The 18,714-nt window shown below is 66.3% G+C and overlaps 2 protein-coding genes across 3 annotated transcripts; both read left to right on the top strand.

Moving 5' to 3' along the window:
* The first annotated feature begins 1,564 nt into the window (after positions 1-1,564).
* Positions 1,565-15,935, top strand: ZC3H18 (zinc finger CCCH-type containing 18). Of its 2 annotated transcripts, none has more exons than XM_055145512.1 (18): positions 1,565-1,632; positions 4,115-4,635; positions 6,079-6,163; positions 9,860-10,008; positions 10,174-10,266; positions 10,515-10,672; positions 10,994-11,111; positions 11,324-11,586; positions 11,959-12,150; positions 12,240-12,359; positions 12,876-12,977; positions 13,462-13,605; positions 13,758-13,811; positions 14,220-14,380; positions 14,458-14,657; positions 14,786-14,879; positions 15,066-15,162; positions 15,283-15,935. In XM_055145512.1, exons 2-18 carry the CDS (start codon positions 4,129-4,131, stop codon positions 15,485-15,487), a joined length of 2,742 nt encoding a protein of 913 aa, XP_055001487.1. In that variant the 5' UTR covers positions 1,565-1,632; positions 4,115-4,128; the 3' UTR covers positions 15,488-15,935. The 2 variants fall into 2 exon arrangements, with proteins under 2 accessions (XP_055001487.1, XP_055001486.1); XM_055145511.1 differs by lacking the exon at positions 1,565-1,632 and adding an exon at positions 2,467-2,689.
* IL17C (interleukin 17C) lies at positions 15,623-18,094 on the top strand. Its single transcript, XM_004600811.1, has 4 exons — positions 15,623-15,707; positions 17,202-17,299; positions 17,437-17,747; positions 17,833-18,094. Exons 1-4 carry the CDS (start codon positions 15,623-15,625, stop codon positions 18,092-18,094), a joined length of 756 nt encoding a protein of 251 aa, XP_004600868.1.
* The last annotated feature ends 620 nt before the right edge of the window (positions 18,095-18,714 follow it).

Here is an 18,714-nt window from a genome sequence, read left to right as displayed (position 1 = left end):
GGCCACTGCCAAGTATGACCTCACCCTCCCCCCCAGAAGAAGGGGGTAGTCAGAGACATAGGGCAGGCTGCCTTGGAACAGCTGCCTTGGAGTCCGTTCCATCCGCAGCACTGCCAATGTCCCAGGCCTTTCCAAGAGTGCTCCTGAGCACAGAGCCAGGAGCCAGCCACAAGCACTGCTGGGAAATGCAGCCAACGGCAGCAGGCGTACCAATGCTGTCGGCCTCATGCCCACCCACCGCAGCTGTGCTCCGTCAGCCAGGCTCCACCCCTGCGCTAGACCCCTGTGCGCTGGCTCCAGCTGCGGGCCACGGCCTCAAGGCTCGGCAGCCTGTCCCCAGGAAGGACGCTGCAAGGGTCCTGAGCTGCCCAGGTCCTGCTCCTGGGCCCCAGCCCTCGGCTGCAGGAGCCATCAGTGGCCCATCTCCAGCCCTGCCCTCTCTGCTCCTGCGTGTCCCTGGCCGGTCACTGCCACCTGTCCTGCTCTGCTCTCCCCAAGTCGCCTTATGGCTGGACACAAGGGCCACTCCCCACCACCCCACTAGGCTCCCCCCTCCCCGGCTCTCACCCAGGACAGCACAGGCTGCTGCCCTCGGGGGAGCGAGGCCCCAGGCTCAGGATAGACACTTGGTGGGGGGCCTTGCCTGTCCCCCTCCCCTGCTACCTCCCCTTTGAGGCCAACGCTGGGCTCAGCTGCCCGGCGCAGGGCAGGAAGAGCGCTTGGCCTGGCAGAGCTCAGGACCACCTGGACAGAGGGCAGGAGCAGAGGGGGAAACCGCCACTCCACAGCTTTCCCCTCTACACCAGCTCGGAGCAACCACAGGGGCAGGGGCGGGAAGGGGACCAGTATGGCTGCCAGTCCACGGGCTGCTCGGAGCCCGCGACGTGAGGGGGAGCTCCTGCCAGCCTGCAGACCCCAACGCAGGACAGGGACCATGGGGCTCACGAGGCTTCCGGAGGGCCAGCTGAAGCTGGGCCAGACACAGCTCTGTGTGTCAGTACGCCCCGCGCCCCCTCCCCAGCACGGCCCCCGGCCCCATTCCTGCCTGATCCCACAGCCACATCATCTGCTTCCGGAGGTGGAGGTTTCACTCTGGGGAGCAGGGGAACTCAGGCGTTTAGGGGGTGCCCTGCAGCTCTGCGTGCAGGAGCCCCAGGTGCGACCTCAGCACTGCACTGCTGGCCCTTCGCGGGGCTGGGCTGTGTGGGACGCTCAGCCTTAGTTTCCTCTGCCACTGTGGGTCCATGAACGGGGTCCCTGCGGGAAGGGGGAGGGCAGGGGAAGCCAGGCAGAGGGAGTGGCCAGACCAGCAGGCCTGTGAGTCGTAACATGGGCATGCACAGGGAGGTCACACGCATGTGCATGGGCCCGCGAGCCTGAGGGACGTGTCTGAACCCACTGTGCCCCTGGCCTGCCCGGAGGTCCGGTGGGAGCCGGACCTGCGCCGTCCTGGGAGGTGGCATCTGTGAGCAGAAGAGCAGGTACTGCCCTCGGCCCGCCGGAGCGCGGGGCTGCCGTGCCCCCTGGTGGTGGCTGCAGGGACAGCATTCACTTTGCCCGCGCGCCAGCCCTGCTCTCCCACAGAACCTTTGCTCCGGCCAGGAGGGTGCCCGGCTCTAGGGGCCAGTGATGGTGAGTGACCAGCGCCCCCTGCGGCATCGTCCACCTGTGTACGGTGACAGCGGAGAGCACAGCCCCGCGGTGCTGGCAGACCCCGCGCAGGCCTGCTGGGCTCATGAGAGGCCACAGCTGGTGGTCAGGACCACTCCTGAGCACCAGACGGGGTGCTGGGGAGCGGACTCAGGCTGGCCGCGAGCAAGGCAAGCACTGCCCGGGCCGGGAGAGCCGCTGCCCCTGGACCCAGCGCCGTGGCAGGTCCGTGTCCCGGGGAGGGAGCAGGAGTGGGGCTGCCTGAGGGGCCGCTGGGACCAAGTGACAGCTCTGGGGCCTGCCTCCTGGCAAGAGTGGGGACCCCCAAATAACAGCTTTGCGGGGCAGGCCCGAGGCCGGTGCTTGCGGTTGGCAGGGCCAGGTGACTGTCCTCCTCCTGCTTGGGGACATGCCCTGTGGCTGGCCCACGGGCCTGCTCACTGGGCTTCACTGCTTCCCCATGCTGTGGCTCCGACCAGTCCTGGCCCTCGGGCCCAAACTCGGGTTCCGCAAGGGTCTTCGGGGGTCGATTCCGCCGCGCCGGGACCTGCCCCGGGAGGGGTCCCGGCGGGCGCGCGCTGCGAGGCTCGTCCACCTGCGGGCACGGACACGGGCGCGCGCGCGGCGGGGGGGGGCCCCTCGCGCGGGGGCAGCGAGCGTCCCGGCCTCTCACGCCCGGCGGGGGCGACGCCCACGTGACCGCGGCGCGCAGGCGCCCGGCGCGGTGGGCCGGAACGCCGGTTCGGGGCTCCGCCCTCGGGGCGGGGCCCGGCGGCGCCTGCGCAGAGGCGGCGCCGTGCGGAGGCCGGAAGGAGGCGGCGGAGGGCGGGGCGAGCGAGGGAAGCCCGCCGGCGCGGGACGGCGGTCGCGGCCTGATGACGTCGCACAATGGCCGGCCCCCGCGGGTAGTGGAGCCCGTTTGTTCCGCCCGCGTCGCGCCCCTGGCCGGAGCCTGTGAGGAGCGGAAGGGCCGAGGCGCGTCTTCTCGGCGTCCCCCCGAGCCCCGGAGCCGCGGCCTCGTCCCCGCCCTCGCGCTGAGGTAGGCGGCGGCGGCGGCGGCGGGAGCGTGGCGGCCCGGGCGGGCGGCGGGCGGCGCTTCCCGCGGCGAGGCCGGCGCTCCCCTTCCGGCGCCGGGCCGGGCCGGGCCCCCGCGCCCCCGGGCCCCCGCCAGCCCCGGGGCCGAGCGCGGGGCTCGGGCGCCGCGTGCTGCGTGACAGCCGCGGGCCCGCCGGGGGCAGCGGTTTGAGGGGCGGGGCGGGGCGCGCCGCGGGGCGGGCCTTGCCGGGGGTCGCCCGCGCGCCGGGGTCGGGCTCGCACGGCCGCCCCACTCCAAGGGTCTGAACTCCTTTCCGGGCCCGGGTGGCGACGGGGGCCGAGGGCCTGGGAGCCGCGTGTCCCGCCGCGAGGGCGCTCCAGCCGGGCGGGCCGCCCTCCGGGGCTCGCTCTTGCCCGGGGACGCCGCGGGAGCCCGCCGGGAGCGTCCCCGGGCCAGCCGGCAGGGGCTGGGGGCCTGTGCTGGGGTCCCGGCCGCCGCGCAGCCTGGCACGATCCGGGCAGGGGCCCCGCGTGCGCGCCGGGGGGCAGGTGGGGGCTCTGGGTGGTCGCTCCCCCGCAGGGTGTTGGGTTTGGGGCGCCCGCGCGCTGCCCTGTGAGGTCATCTGGGGGGCTCAGGCGGCGTTCTCGGCGCTCGGACCCCTGCCCTGGAGCTTACCTGGCGGGACAGAGACTAGCGGAGCAGCCTGACTGTTGGCCCCGGGCGTCGCACGGAGCGCGGGCTCGGGGTGGGAAGGGCACCCTGGGGCCACGCACAGCCCGAGCACCAACCCCTGCGGCTCCCCGGCCCCCACACACCACACACCGCCCTCGGGTGGCCCAGCTCTCTGGCCCCGCCGGCTGTGCCTGCTGCTGAGGACTCATTTTGCTGCCGTCCTTGCCCCGGGCCCTGCCCGGGGTGGCCTGCTCGGTCACTGCCTCCGCTGCCCACGCTGGCCGTGTGGCTCGCTGTAGAGTGCTTGTGCTCTGCTCAGTCACTGGAGGCTCCCACCAGCAGCAACGCGGGTCTTCAGCCTGGGCACTGACTGGCATCTTTCACCGTCAGTCTTTCTTGTCAGAATAGGAGGTGGAAGGGTTCTGTTTCCTGCCTTGGGCTCTGTGAGCACCCGAGTCTGCAGCTGTTGCTGGTCCTGTGCGCCCAAGACTACGCCAGTGGGCAGCGCAGTGTGGCTTCTGGGGCCCTGGGTCTGCTCCCAGCACCCATTAAAGACAAAGGGGAAGCTCAGCTGTGGGGCTCGGTCACCTCAGAACTACCTCCCAAACTCTCGCCTCCTCTGAAGCATGTTCAGGGGCCCCTGGAGGCTGGAGGGGCTTCTGCTCACAGCCCCTCAAGGGGCACCCCTGACCAGGTGTCGTGGTCTGGGTTCCAGCTGGTGTTTGGGCTGAGCACTGGGCATCTTTTCTCTTGCAGAACGGTGGGCACCGATGGACGTGGCCGAGAGCCCCGACCGGGACCCGCGCTCACCAGAGGACGAGGAGGAGGAGCAGCCGGGTCTGTCAGATGATGACATTCTGCGGGAGAGCGGGTCGGAACAGGATGCGGATGGAGCCGGAGGGCGGGCTTCAGACCTGGAGGAGGAGGAGGAGAGCCGCTCTGAGGAGGAGGATCAGGAGCAGAGCGGGGGCCCCGCGAGCCCCCCACGCGTGCAGGAGGGGGACCCCGGGGAGGAGGACCGCGCCAGCGACCTGAGGGACGAAGCTTCCTCAGTCACGCGGGAGCTAGACGAGCATGAGCTGGACTATGACGAGGAGGTCCCCGAGGAGCCCGCGCCCGTGGTGCAGGAGGAAGAGGCGGAGGACAAGGGGGACAGTGCTCCTGGGGAGCAGGGCCCAGCCGCAGCCCCAGACGCAACTGAGCAGGAGCCCGCAGAGGTGGGCAAGGAGAAGAAGAAGGAGGACGATGACGGCGAGATTGATGACGGCGAGATTGACGTGAGTGTGGTGGGCAGGTCTCCCCAGGGGCTTGGCCACAGCTGGCCCCCCAGCCATAAACCCTGCACCATCTACAAGGGAAAGGAGATTGGGGTCCACCATGTCGGGCCCAGTCTCAGGAGCCCTGGCTGGGGCCTGGGCGCTGCTGTCCCTCCCTGGGGCCCTGAGCGTGGAGGCCCCGAGGGGAGCGTCCCTTACCTGCTTCCTCAAGACCCCTTGGGGACTGCAAGTGTTCGGGCGTCGGGTCCGTGAGCCCCAGCGCCCGACTGTGGGGCCTTCTGCGGTGGGCAGTGGCTGAGGCTCCACCGTGCTTCCCCTTTGTGTGCCCTGGACGTGGCCCCAGGCGCTGCCTTCCCAGGCACTGCACTGGCACCCAGGGGCCCGCTGTGCGTCCAGGTGGGGAAGGAGGATGCATGGATCAAGTTGGGTGTGCTGCCGGGGATGGACGCCAGGCCCCTGCGTACTGCCCAGCTGCCCCAGAGCCCTCGGGTCCTCCCGCCTGCTGGCCAACAGGTCGCTTCAGGGCCCGTAGGTGGGGCCTCTCTCCATCCTCTGCTGCCCCTGCAGATGCACAGTGGGTGCTGCTCTGCCCTCTAAAGAGCCCTCTGGAACACTGCTGCAGGACACTTAACAGTCTGCTGACCTGGGTCAGGCCGTGCATGGGGCACGGTGCAAGGGCAGCAGCAAGGGGAGTGCTCAGGGCTCTGGGGTCACGACCTGCCCCTGTACAGGAGCTGCCACCTGGGGTCACCTGCGGCCCGGACTGCTTCCTGCTGCGCTGTCCCTGGAGGCTCGGAGAGTTGTCTCCAGCGCGGGCCTTCCACATTCCTCGTTCTGGAAGTGCTCACCCCCTCACTCCATTTTTCTGAGTGCTTCACTCTGCGGTGTGCTCGGACTTTGGTGCTCCTAGTCACACGCGCACCCTGGGGGCAGGACTCGGTCCTCACTGAAATGGCACCAGTGTGCTGCCTTTCGTGTCCCTGCTTCCTCTGAGGGCTCTCAGCGGTGCCCGCAGAAGGCTGGGAGCCCCATTTCTACAGGGGGTCCGGGCCTCCCTGGAGGCACTAGGGAGGAATTCTATCATTCAGGCCCTGCTGCCCAAGGAATCCCTCATGCCCCCCCGCCCAGTCAGGAGGCCAGAGCTGAGCACGACTGGACGGTGACTTGAGTGTCCTCTTCCGTCCCTGACCCCACCCCCCCTTGACTTTAAGTGCCAAGTCAGTGTGGCATTCTGAGATGGCAGAGGGGTCCAGGCAGATAGTACGGGGGTGGAGGTCACCCCGGCTCACCCGTGGCGCCAGAAGCACCGGAGACCAGGGAAGAGAGGAGACAGGGTGGGAAGATGGCGGAAGAGTGTCGAGGTTCTTGTCTTGGGGTCCTCCCGGCAGTCCTGAGCCGGGCACAGCCCCCTCACTCCCTCTCAGCCCCTGTCCTCTGTTTCAGGATGACGACCTGGAGGAGGGGGAAGTAAAGGACCCCAGTGACAGGAAGGTGAGGCCTCGCCCCACCTGCCGCTTCTTCATGAAAGGTAACTGCAGGGAACTGGCTCCCAGGCACAGTTGTCCCTCCTCTGGCAGCCTCTGGCAGGCGGTGGTGCTGGCGGGAGCACAGACGCTGGCTTCTCTCTCTTCGCTGATGAACTCAGGGGTCCAAGAGCCTGCAAGAGCTGCCCTGGGCAGTGCCGGGGTCCACTCTGCCTTGGAGACTCATCCCCAGTGGCTGGGTCGCTGGGCAGAGGGGACAGGGGACAGTGTGTAGAGGCTGTGTGCCCTGGCCCTGAGCAAGGCCCACGGGGGACAGCTGCGTGGGGTGAGCCTGGGCCCCGGAGGCGGCTGGAAGCGGCTCTCCGGGCAGCAGGTTCACGAGCGCTCCCTGTACTTCTCTTCCAGATGTTGGGCCACCATTGTCCACTCTCCTCCCACCAATACCAAATTCCATCCCACTCAGAGGCCAGGTGACAGGTACCAGCACGCGCCCGCCGCTCTAGTGCCTCCAGGCCCTCCCAGGCCAAAGGAAAGGGGGCTTGGAGGGCAGGGCGGGCTGGCCGAGGAAGGGGTGCTGGGGGGCTGGGGTGTGCGCTGGGCGAATGTCCGGCTGCTGTGGCTGCTGCCCACAGCCAGGAGCCTGGATGGGGAGCGTGTGCCGTCACGCAGACCCCCCAGCACACAGCCTGCCCGCAGCCAATGGAGCAGGGCGCGCGGCCTGGGTCCCCTGAGCAGAAACAGCGGCCTCAGATGGGGGAAGTCTCGGGAGAGCTGGGACAGGCACGGGCGTGGGGGGTGCCAAGGTAGAGCCCTGGAAGCTGGGGGCTTCTTAACTGGGCAGCGTGGTGCCTGGTTTCAGGACCCGCTGGCTTAGGTGGGGAACTTGGTGCATCCCCCCACCTTGCTGAGGCACCTTGGGGTGCTGCTCTCAGGGTCTTCCGACTCCCCACAGTCTGGGTGGCCTACAGCCATGGGGTGGCACTTCACGTCGTCACTGGCGGGCCGAGCTCTGCCCTGTGGCACAGAGCCAGCTGACTGGATCCCTCTTCCCTGTGGAGCACGAGTGCCTGGCAGGGCCTCAGACCTGCACAGTATTATTTTGGGATTGGGCACGTGTGCTACACCCAACATTGCTCAGGGGTGACCCTAGTGATGGCTGGGGTTTGGGGCTGGAGAACAGTGCAACAGGCAGGACACCTTCCTTGCCCGTGGCTGACCCAGGTTTAATCCCCGGCATCCCCTGTGGTCCTCCGAGCACCACCAGGAGTGATCCCTGAGTTTTGAGCCAGGAGAAACCCCTGAGGGTCACTGGGTGCAGCCACCCCACACCACCCACCCCCAAGAAAAAGTTGCTCGACTGTTTCCTGCAGATACAAATTAACCATTGACTTCTGGTTTGGACACGTTTTGGCTTTAACAACAAAGGATCAGGGATACAGATGGACACAGTAGCCGTGTGGGGTGGGGGGAGAGGCCACCCCAGTTACTTTGTTCCTCTGCCCCACAGTCTATCCTGCCTCTCTTCTAAGTCATCCAGACCCCAGGTTGGTCAAACAGCCTGTTCTTTCCTCTAGTCTCTCCCTCGCTGTTCCTCTCTGCCCTTACCTCTCCCTCCTCCGCCTCTTACACACACACACACACACACAGTTGTACACACATTCGGCATAAATGTGATGTGCTACTCTGGCTCAGGGCCACCTGGTCCAAAGACCTGTCCCCGTGCCATGCCCGTGGGGGTCCTGTTGCAGCCGTGGTGTTTCATGGTCCCCTGCTAGGGTAGCAGCCCCCTGCCCTGTTGGGATGTGGCCCAAACACAAAGGGGTGTGTCTCAGCATGTGCGCGGAGGGCCAGCCTGCAGCTTACCACCTCTGGAGCTCAGGGTCTGTCTCTCACCCTGGGGCGCCAGGAGAGGTGGGCCCAGGCCTGTCTGGCCTCTCCCTGCCCACAGGGCGGTGTGTGTGCACGCCCCTGGAAGGCGGCTGTGCTGTGGAGACAGGCTTCCAGCTGAGGAGAGTGGATGCCAGCGTCTTCCCCATCCCCTGCTGAAACTGGGAGTGAGCCCAGAAGTGGGGTTAACTGGGGCTGGGCTGTGCTCAGGCCCAGCCTGTGATGCTGGCCTGGACCCGGCTTCCTCCCCTCTCGCACTCCCTGTCTTCACTGACTTGCAGTGACCGGGCCTTGCCACTGTCATCTCCTTCACGGCAGCCTGGAAGCCCCGTCAGGGACCCCAGGTCAATGTCCTTCTCATCCCCGGAGACTGCACTGGTGCCAGTGCCTTGGGCCATGTCCGTCTCCCGGCCCGGGCTCAGCTGGGCCTGCTGAGTGACGGTGCTGTGCCCAGAGCTGACCACAGACCCTCTGGTGGAGCCCAGAGCAGCCAGCCAGCACTGAGCAGCACAGGACCTAACTCCACATGGCCACTGCCAGGCCAGTGGGCACCAGACCTGTGGGTACCAGTGGGCGAGGCGGCAGAGTGCTCCCCTAGAGGGCCGGGGACCAGGCAGTGCTCACGGCTCTGTGTGATACGCTCTGCCATTAGTGAGAGCCTTAGCAGAGGCCTGGGGGCTGCTTGCTAGAGGAATGCGCTTCTGGCCCCGTTGAAATGGTGGCGCCCGCATGTGCTGCGGTGCTGTGGGCCTTGTGCCCGGGGTCCTGCCCCTGTGCCCACCTCTACGGAGCTGTCCCAGCAGAAAGCCAGCCAGGGCCAGCACTGCCTGCTTCTGGGGAGGGTCTCAATGTCCTGGGGCCACCTTGCAGTTGCTAATGTGAGCGTGTGTGAGGGTCTCTGGCATCGCCACACACACGTTCCCCAGCAGGGGCTTAGCTGTGCGCTCGCCATTTGCCCTGCACACAGCTGACCTGAGAGTCTGCTCTTGGCACCCTGTCGGGTCCCCTGAGCACCACTGGGTGTGACCTAAATACCCGAGTACTTGTTCCCTTATTGAGGGCATTCTTTCATTTTCTTTCATTTTGGGTCACACCCGGTGGTGCTCAGGACTTACTCCTGGCCGTGCTCGGGAGGACCATGTGGGATGCTGGGATCGAACTGGTCGGCTGAGTTCAAGGCAAACGCCCTCCCCACTAGACTATTGCTCTGGACTGAGCATTCTTGTCACTCCAGCTGAGTCTTGGGGCACGTGGGCATGTGGGGTCCACATGTGTCTTCGTCCTCCCCCCCCACACACACACACACACAGTGAGAGTTGCCCCATCTCCCTGCACTCTGCCCTGCGTGTTGGGTTCTCAGCTCCCCTGGGGTGCCGTGGGGCTCCCAGGCCGCAGCACTGGCTTCTAGTGTAAGAGCACCTCGTGGATCTCCGAGCAGTGCTCAGTGCAAGCTGCCCACGAGCAGGGGCTCCCACGTAGGCTGTGTCTGCTAGGTCTGTCTCAGCCCAGATGCCTCAGCGCTGCCCTTGGTGGCATCTCTCACAGACATGGCAGCCTAGGGAAGTCTTGTTGACTTTCTCATTGGTCTGGGGGCCGGGACATAAGGGGTGCATGCTGTGGGAGGGGCTGTGTGTCTGAGTCGGGGGCCATCCTGTCGTAGGGTGCTGCCTCCTCGAAGACCCAGTCCCAGAAGCTCCCTCGGGTGGATGGGGGAGGGAGGCCAGGGTCCCCCCTGGGGCAGCCCATGAATGCCCATCCCCCTTGCACTTCTTGGAGCCTCAGGAAGGGGGCAGTTCTGGTGCTGCTGCTGACTGACCCCTTGCCTCCTCTGACCTCTGACCTTTGCCCCCTAGGGAACTGCACCTGGGGCATGAACTGCCGGTTCATCCACCCCGGTGTCAACGACAAAGGCAACTATTCCCTCATCAGCAAGGCCGAGCCCTTCCCACCGAACGGCGCCCCACCTCTGGGACCTCACCCGCTGATGCCCACCAACCCCTGGGTGCGTGGACGCGGAGCCCTGGGCACGGGCGGGCCCGCCTCAGTCTCTCCTGCCACACTCCGGGCCTCACACCTGCGAGCCTGTCCTGCACCAAGCTGCGCCCGGCCCCGCCTCTGTGGGATCGCACACTTGCCGCTCTCTCAATTCTCCCTTCTTTTCCAATAGGGTGGGCCAGTGGTTGATGAAATTTTGCCTCCACCCCCTCCAGAACCTCCAACAGAGAGTGCCTGGGAGCGAGGACTCCGGCATGCAAAGGAGGTAACGGGGGACCGGAGGCGGGGCAGGCTGAGAGCCTCCAGGGGAGAGATGGTGTGGACGTTGCTCAGGGCCCAGTAGGGCTGCGGGGCTCCTGCAGAGGGGCCCGTGCTGCAGCCCCTGTGTGACCCGGCAACCGCTCAGGCCAGCTGCCGCTCTCCGGGTCCCCACTGGCCTCTCCCCACCGTGCCCACACTTGCACTGGCTCTGCCCAGCCCTCTGAGCACTGCGTCCTTTCCTGCCCTCGGCAGGTCTTAAAAAAAGCCACAATCCGGAAGGAGCAGGAGCCAGACTTTGAGGAGAAGAGGCTCACGGTGACGATCGGGGAGGACGACCGAGGCTTCGACAAAGAGAACGAGGCTGTCCGCGACTGGGCCTGCCGGCTCTCGAGGGACACCCGCGACCCTGTGTGAGGCTCTCGGGGGCTTCTCTGAGGGGCCAGCCTCCAGCCCGAGTCCCCCGCGCCTACCCCTTTCCCTCCCTGTCTTCTCCCTCCCCCCCAGCTCTGCAGGCGAGGCCGTGCCAGCCTGCACCTCTCAGGCCTGGCGTGCTGGATAGGTGCATCTCGTCCGGTCATCAGTAGCCCCCACTGTCCCCTCACGGCGGCTGGCCGGGTGGCCTGCAGGAGGGAGCCTCAGGAGCGGGTCCTGTGTGCTTCTCCCACTCTGGCCAGTGCCAGCTGCTTGCTGCGGGCTTCGCACTGCTGACCCGCCTTTCCTGGCTCTTCCAGACTCGAGCCATACGCGGATCCCTACTACGACTACGAGGTGGAGCGGTTCTGGCGTGGCGGCCAGTACGAGAACTTCAGGGTGCAGTACACGGAGGCGGAGCCCTACCACACCTACCGGGTGAGCCCCCCGGGGGGCTGGCGGAGTGTAGGTCCTAGCACTGGTCCCTAGCAGCCCCGTGCCGAACGCTGCGGGGCACAGGAGCCGTCGAGCTAGGGACAGCCTGCTGGCTGGGGGTCCCGCCTGCCCCATCCCTGCAGCCCACCCGGTGCCTCCCTGCTGTGTTCCGTCGTCCCACGGCCCAGACCCGACCCTCCCACCTCTCTCTGAAGGAACGGGAGCGGGAACGCGAGCGAGACACCCGTCAGCGGGAGCGCGAGCGAGAACGCGAGCGGGAGCGGGAGCGGGAGAGGCGACAGCGGGAGCGTGAGCGGGAGCGAGAGCGTGACCAGGAGCGGCAGCGAAGGAAGGAGGAGTGGGAGCGTGAGCGCGCCAAGCGGGACGGGAAGGACCGGCAGCACCGCGACCGTGACCGCGACAAGGAGCGGGAGAAGGAGAAGGAGAAGCCAAAGGCCCGCTCCCCACAGCCCCCCAGGTAGGTGCTGCTCCCCCACGCTCCTCAGGATGTCCTGTGAGCTCCGGCTGTGGAGTGGGGGAGTGGGCTGACACTTGCTGCCACTGGGGGCACAGGAGCCCTGGTTCAGTTCTTAGATAAAGAAGGTTCCGTAGGTACTTCTTCATGGTGGGAGACTGGAACGTTTCATTCCAGAACATTCCCCTGCAGTGTCCAGAAGGGTCCCTTTGTCTAGTTCAGGGTCCGATCAAAAGCCTGAGCTTGCTGGTGTGGCACAGAACAGACCCTGAGCCCAGGCTCCGCCTGATGGCACCTCAGCCTGTCCCCAGCTCCAGCTTCCTGGCCACCTGCCAGGTGCCGGCCCCACCGCCCGTCCCTGCTTTGTGCTTGCAGCCGCCAGGCGGAGCCACCAAAGAAGGAAGCCACCTCCACGGGGCCGCAGGTGAAGCGGGCGGATGAGTGGAAGGACCCCTGGCGCCGGTCCAAGTCTCCCAAGAAGAAGCTTGGGGTGTCAGTCTCCCCGAGCCGGGCACGGAGGCGTCGGAAAACCTCAGCCTCGTCAGCCTCTGCCTCCAACTCCTCCAGGTGAGGCTGCAGTGAGGCCGGCCCGGGCTTTGGGGAAGGCCCTCGCGGGCAGAGAGGTGGACACGGTCCATGTCCTGGCCCTGCTGCAGGTCGTCATCGAGGTCCTCGTCCTACTCGGGCTCTGGCTCGTCCCGCTCCCGCTCCTCGTCCTACAGCTCCTACTCCAGCCGCTCCTCCCGCCGCAGCTCCTTCTCAGGCAGCCGCTCCAGGTGCGTGTCGGGCCTCTCCCACCCTGCACACGTGCACACTGCTCACGCCCTCACACGCAGCAATGTCTCTCCTGGCCGAGACCTCCCAAGCGCTGTCCCTCTGAGCACTGTGTTCGGGGTGGCATGTGTGGCGTGTGGATACAGCCTGGCCTTCACGCTCCCACACGCGTGCTCAGCCCACAGTGCCCAGAGGCCTAGTATGGTGGGTTTGAGCAAATGCCCAGTGACCGGGGCTAGAACGATAGCACAGTGGGTAGGGCGTTTGCCTTACACGCGGCCGACCCAGGTTCAATTCCCAGCATCCCATATGGTCCTCTGAGCACCGCCAGGAGTAACTCCTGAGTGCATGAACCAGGAGTAACTCCTGAGCATCGCTAGGTGTGATGATGAAAAACAAAAATGCCCAGTGACCTTTGGGAGCCTGTCGTCCATCAAACACCAGTGAAAGTGGCCTGACGGGGGCTGAGGCCCGAGAGGGCCCCAAGTCACCATCCCTCTCGCTTCTTTCCCATCTAGGTCCCGATCCTTCTCCTCATCCCCGTCCCCATCCCCCACGCCTTCCCCACACCGACCTGTCAGAACCAAGGGCGAGCTGGCGCCCCCTCCTGGGAAAGCAGGGTAAGTGCCCCCAGCCCTGCCAACCTGCAGGCCCAGGGTGCAGTGAACCCTATTCAAGGCCTTGGACATGCGTCCACAGTGAAGTCTGTGCCAGCTAGTGTCCCTGGGACCCACAGCCCAGCCTCTTGCCGAGGCAGCCTTGCGAGTTTGGTTCCTTCAGGAGAAATTGCCTGGGGTGCTGGAAATTGGGGCTCCATGGGGCCTGGCATTCTGGGTTTTAGGTCTCTTGTGGACCTTGGGGTGCTGGATTCTGGGGCCTTCATGGGTCCTGGGTTTTGGGGTTCCTGTGGGAGCCATAGTCCCAGCTCTGCCTCTTCTGAGGCCTGAACCTGCATTCAGGCAAGGACACAGCATCCTGGGGCAGTCGGGTGCTCGAGCATGTGCACGTCTGTGCCCATGTGAGCCCTGTGACCGCTGTGTGAATGTGTCTGTGTGTCCCCGGGGCCGGACACTGCCCTAAGGCCAGCACATCTGCCCCCTGCAGAGAGAAGTCAGTGAAGAAACCAGCCCCGCCTCCAGCACCGCCACAGGCCCCCAAAACCACTGCTCCTGCCCCAGAGCCCACCAAGCCCGGGGACCCTCGGGCAGCCCGGAGAAAGGAGCGGCAGGCCCGGAGCCCCCCGCGGAGGTGAGCACCAGAGCAGGGCAGTCACCCTTGGGCCAGGCGTCACCAGCATTGTGTTGGGAGAGGCCACGGACCCCAGAACATTCCCGGGCTGGGGGAAGGGCAGTTGTGGGAGCCAAAACACGAGGCCAGAGGCCCTTGGTGCTGTGTTGCAGGCGGACCGTGAGCGGCAGTGGCAGCAGCTACAGTGGCTCCAGTTCCCGATCCAGGTCATTGTTCGTCCCTTCCTGCCCACAGTTCACGGTGCTGGGATGGGCCTTCTGAACAGCAGCACCCACACTTCTGGGGGTCTGGCTCTGGTCCCTGACTGTCCCACCACCTCCCACCTGCATGTCCGGTGCCAGCTCAGACCCTCAGCGCTGCCAGAGCCTTCGGGACAGCCAGCAGGACACGATGTCCTCCAGGGGCCAAATGGCCCACTCCCGTCTGGGGATGGCCCTTGGGGCTCCACAGTGGGGCTGCGGCCACCTTGCCTGCCCTCCCACCTTCTGTCCTGGGGGCCCCTTCCAGCCTGGCTTCCTTCCCAAACTCTGCTGGGGCCCTCACGCTCGCCTGAGGCCCTGGGGAAGTGCTGGTCAGTGCCTCGGCTCGGCAGCAATGGGAGCTGCTGTCTGCAGGTCCCTGAGTGTCAGCAGTGTGTCCTCGGCGTCCAGCGGCACGTCCAGCAGCAGCTCGGCGCATAGCGTGGACTCAGACGACATGTATGCAGACCTGGCCAGTCCCGTGTCCTCAGCTAGCTCACGCTCTGCCACCACAGCGCAGCCCAGGAAGGACAAAGGTACGGACGGGCCCTGCCAGGCCCTGCACGGCCCTGCCACGGGGATCCTGCACCCACCCAGTATGTCTCGTTGGCAGGGAAGTCTAAAAAGGAAGATGGGGCGAAGGAGGACAAGCGGAAACGGGACCCGTCCTCGCAGGCGTCCAAGTCCTCGAGGCCAGGGGCCAGCAGCCGGCCCTCCCAGCAGCCCGCTGCTCCCCAGCAGACGCCCCCCGGGCAGCCCCAGCAAAGCGCCTTCATGGCACACAAGGAGATCAAGTTGACGCTTCTGAATAAGGTGGGCCTGGAGCCCAGCCCAAGGGTGCTCCTGCTGAGATGAGGCCCAGGGTACCCCAGAAGGTGCCCAGAGCCATGGGCAGGGGGGGCCTGTGGTGCTGCCTGGCCTCATGGCCCGCCCTGTTGCAGGCCACTGAGAAGGGGGGCAGGAAGCGCTACGAGACTTCGGACAAAGACAGGCAGAGCCCTCCTGCCAAGCGGGCCAACGTCTCCCCTGAGCGAGGTGAGCCACATTTCTGCAGGTGATGGGCGGCGTTGCAGCGGTCTGACAGACCTTTGCTCCACATGGGGACGCACTGCTGGTGGCGTGTAGTTGGGGCCTGTCTGAGCAGCCACGAGGAGGGTGGTGCCTCTGGGCCCTGTGTGACTGCGCTCCCCGGTCACCGGCACCCTTGCTCCCCTCGTGCAGGCTCTCGGGACCGGAAGTCCAGTGGGAGACCCGGCTCCCCGAAGCCAGAGCGGCAGAGGGGTCAGAACTCCAAAGCACCCCCGGCCCCGGCTGACAGGTGAGCCCTCAGCTTCGTGAGCGCAGCTTAAGGGGGCGGGTCTCTGCAGCCCTAGGAGCTCGGGAGCTGCCCCCCACCCCGGCCTAGGCCAGGGGCTTCACCTGACACCTTTGCCCCCAGGAAGCGTCAGTTGTCTCCTCAATCCAAGAGTTCCAGCAAAGTCACCAGCGTGCCCGGCAAAGCCTCCGAGGGCGGCACTGCAGCCAGCGGCCCCAAAGGCGGCAAGGCCAGCACACTGTCGCGGCGCGAGGAGCTGCTGAAGCAGCTCAAGGCCGTGGAGGACGCCATTGCGCGCAAGCGGGCCAAGATCCCCGGGAAGGTGTAGCCACCTGCACGGCTCGAAGCCGGTGAGCACAGCCGTCGGGATTTGCGATTAATGTCGTATTTGGCTGTGATTCTTTTTAAAAATTAAAAAAAAAAAAACAAAGTTTCTCAGCTGGAAAAGAAGCCCCAGGTGACGATGGTGCCGTGGCCGGTGGCCTGCAGCCCCCTCAGCCGCCGGAACCCGGGGCCTGCCCTGCTCGTGGCCTTGTCTGAGCCCCCAAGCGCTTCCCGAGCTCCTGGCAGCTCCTTTCCTCGCCGACCCAGGATCAAACGGATGTATATTCTTGACTCAAGTCTGATCGGGACACATTTCCTGTCTTTTACTTTAAGCATCAAATTGTTTTAGTTGATCTAAAAAGGAAAAAAATACAGGGGGATAAAAGGCGGGAGACGCTGTGGGCGCCTGCACCTCGTCTTTCCCTGAGGGTCTCCTAAATAAACTATTTTGATAAGCATCTGCCTCTCTTGAGGGTGACATGGGGGTGTGGACGGGAGGAAGGGCAGCATACGGACGCCCGCAGCTGTGGGACTGACAGGGAACCACCACCTCACCGCCAGGGAATAGGCCCTCGGCATCCCTCCACCTGCACCCCTGGGCAGGCACCATAGCCTCCGGCCGCCCTCAGCCCTGCTGCCGCTCACCTGCTCAGACACCCTGTGCCAAGCCCCACTCCAGCCCTCCCTGAAGGACAGTGCAGACCCGAACATCAGCCCTGGCTGGATGGCAGAGACCATCCCCGGGCTGGGAGCCTTGGACAGCCCTGGGTGAGGGCCACAGCCCAGAGGCCGGGAGGATCAGCCTGCTGGCCCCTGCTCCTGCCACTCTCCCGGGGGGAGGGGCGTGTCTGAAGGGGGCGGTCGCGTGTTTGCATGGTGAGTTCTCGCTCTGCGATGGCCTCCCCGCCCCCACCTTTCCACTCTTGCTCAACCCAGGTCACCTGCCCACAAGAATGAGGTGCCACCCTGTGGGGACCCCAGCCACAGCAGTTACACTGCAGATGGCCCTGTTGGGCCATGGGCATAGCTGGGACAGCTGGGGGCAGGCTGGGTCCCAGGGACCTCCGTGGTGTGACCCAGCCTATCAGGCACCTGCGGAGCCACACCCACTGGTGGCCTCTGCCCTTTGCTCTTGGTGCTGAGGTGTGGGTCCCGGCCTCCAGGGGGCCAGTGCTCGCTCTGGCCAAGGCTGGGCCCAGCTGGGAGTCAGGGGAATGACCGTACATAGCCATGGGACTGGGGGCCTCCAGGGAGCCCCGATCTTTAGGACCGGAGGGCACTTGGCACTAGACCGGGGCAAAGCTACCCTCCCCACCCAGTACCACCAAGCTCCCCTCACATCCCTCGCTCCATCTCGGGCGACCAGACAGACCCGTCTGAGGGAGGCCTGTCACAGAGGGCAGCGGGCAGCGTCCAGACAGCAGAGCCTCTGTCCGCAGGGACGCCCCCTGAGGAACCCGGCTGGCCCAGGTGGCTTGCATCCTAGGGAGGGCTGGACAGCTGAGAGATGGTGGGTCAGAGGTCAGGCAGCCCCAAGCTCTCTGGGCGCCAAGGGAGGGTCCCCGGGCTAGGGTGACTGACATTCCAGTTCTGTAGCAGGCAAGAGAGGAAATTGTGAGTGGACAGAGCTGCCCAGGCCAGAGAAGGGACAGGCCGGGGACAGGAGGAGGAAGCTGCAGTGGGCAAGTCCCCACGACGAGGCCCCGGATTTTCCCCAGGTGTGGCCCCAGGTATAAAGGGCACCTCCCTCCCGGGCCAGCAGGTGCACCCGGACTCCTGCGGCCATCCGAGCTCGTGCGCGGCTTCCCCCACAATGGTGAGCCCGCTCCTCCTGCCCAGGTCCAGTGGCTGTGGGGGGCTGGGGGGTGTCGGCTTCTGCATCCCAACTGAACACAAGCTGACCCTGCTTCCCCTCCTTCACTGGCCACGCCCTGACCCACCCTGTCCCTCCAGCTCCTCACTTGCCTCTGGCTTCTGCCCTGGCTGCCCATCTGTCTGGCCCGGCCCGGCAGCCCCCAGCTTCGGGGGACCCCACGCTGCTACACGGCTGAGGAGCTGCCGCTCGGCCACGTGCCCCCACACCTGCTGGCTCGAGCAGCCAGGTGGGAGCAGGCCCTGCCGGTGGCCCTGGTGACCAGTCTGGAGGAGGTGGCCCGCAACAGGCGGCACGAGACGGCGGCCAGCCCCCAGTGCCCTGTGCTGCGTACAGAGGCCACCCTGGAGGACGGCGTCCACCAGCGCTCCATCTCACCCTGGAGATACCGGTGAGGCTCGGGCTGGGGCCTCGGTGTGGGGGTGCTGCCTGTGCCTGGGCTGGCCCGGCTGACCCCGTCCCTTCCGTCCCCGCAGCGTGGACTCGGACGAGAGCCGACACCCACAGAAGCTGGCCTGGGCCGAGTGTTTGTGCCGGGGCTGCCTGAGCACGCGGTCGGGCCGCGAGACGCCGGCCCTGAACTCAGTCCCGCTGCTGCAGACCCTGCCCGTGCTGCGCCGCCGGCCCTGCGCCCCGCACCCCGCGGCCGCGCCCCTGCCCGGAGCCGTGGCCTTCCACACGGAGTTCATCCAGGTGCCGGTGGGCTGCACCTGCGTCGTGCCCCGCTCGGCACCGTGAGCCGAGCTGCCTATTTGTGTGTATTTATTGCTATTTATGGCCGGGGCTGTCGTCACGGAGCACGACGTCCCAGCTCCAGGGTCCCCTCACAGAACAGCTGGGCTGCAAGGAAGCCTCTTCCTCTTCCAGAACCTTCTGCTCAGGCACCCTACCCCTATGTCCCCCGGAAGCCTCGGGCTGGTCCAGAGTGCCCCCAGACCCTTCCCATCCCTGCCTGGAACAAGCTTTGGTTTTCTGAAAGTCACCTGTGGTGCCGTAAGCGTGCGCAGCTCACCAAGCCCCCGGAAGGGGCCCGGGAAGGCGAGCCCCCCCCACCCTCTCCTACCAACCCCGACCCCATCCCGTCCCGGGGACAACCTGGGCCGATCCTGCTGTGCCCTTCCAGAAACATCTGTGCACACACCTGCAGGTTTACACCTGCAACCCCAGAAAGGTGCTGCCCAGGGTCAGGCCCAGGCCCAGCCCGCCCAGCCCGGGACTCCCCACGGCTCATGGCCAGGACAGGGCTAGTGAATGATCGGCTGGCCCCAGCGCGGGAGAGAGACAGGGCAGGCAGGGGCCCCCAGTGGCCCCGGCAGTCCTTGGGGCTCTGTGGGGCTCATGCTCACGGCCCGGGAGCA

This window comes from Sorex araneus, chromosome 8 (assembly GCF_027595985.1).
Source record: "Sorex araneus isolate mSorAra2 chromosome 8, mSorAra2.pri, whole genome shotgun sequence".
Classification (NCBI taxonomy): Eukaryota; Metazoa; Chordata; class Mammalia; order Eulipotyphla; family Soricidae; genus Sorex; species Sorex araneus.
Note: the sequence above shows the minus strand (reverse complement) of the source record. Positions and strands in the feature narration are given on the sequence as shown.

Bases quoted from the DNA above. Each gene is read 5' to 3' on its own strand.
- ZC3H18 (XM_055145512.1), top strand. From the start codon at position 4,129: ATGGACGTGGCCGAGAGCCCCGACCGGGACCCGCGCTCACCAGAGGAC. The intron at 10,267-10,514 runs GTAACGGGGGAC...TGCCCTCGGCAG, and splicing joins GACTCCGGCATGCAAAGGAG to GTCTTAAAAAAAGCCACAAT. The intron at 13,812-14,219 runs GTCATTGTTCGT...TGCTGTCTGCAG, and splicing joins GGCTCCAGTTCCCGATCCAG to GTCCCTGAGTGTCAGCAGTG.
- IL17C (XM_004600811.1), top strand. From the start codon at position 15,623: ATGGTGCCGTGGCCGGTGGCCTGCAGCCCCCTCAGCCGCCGGAACCCG. The intron at 17,300-17,436 runs GTGAGCCCGCTC...CTGTCCCTCCAG, and splicing joins GCGCGGCTTCCCCCACAATG to CTCCTCACTTGCCTCTGGCT. The intron at 17,748-17,832 runs GTGAGGCTCGGG...CCGTCCCCGCAG, and splicing joins ATCTCACCCTGGAGATACCG to CGTGGACTCGGACGAGAGCC.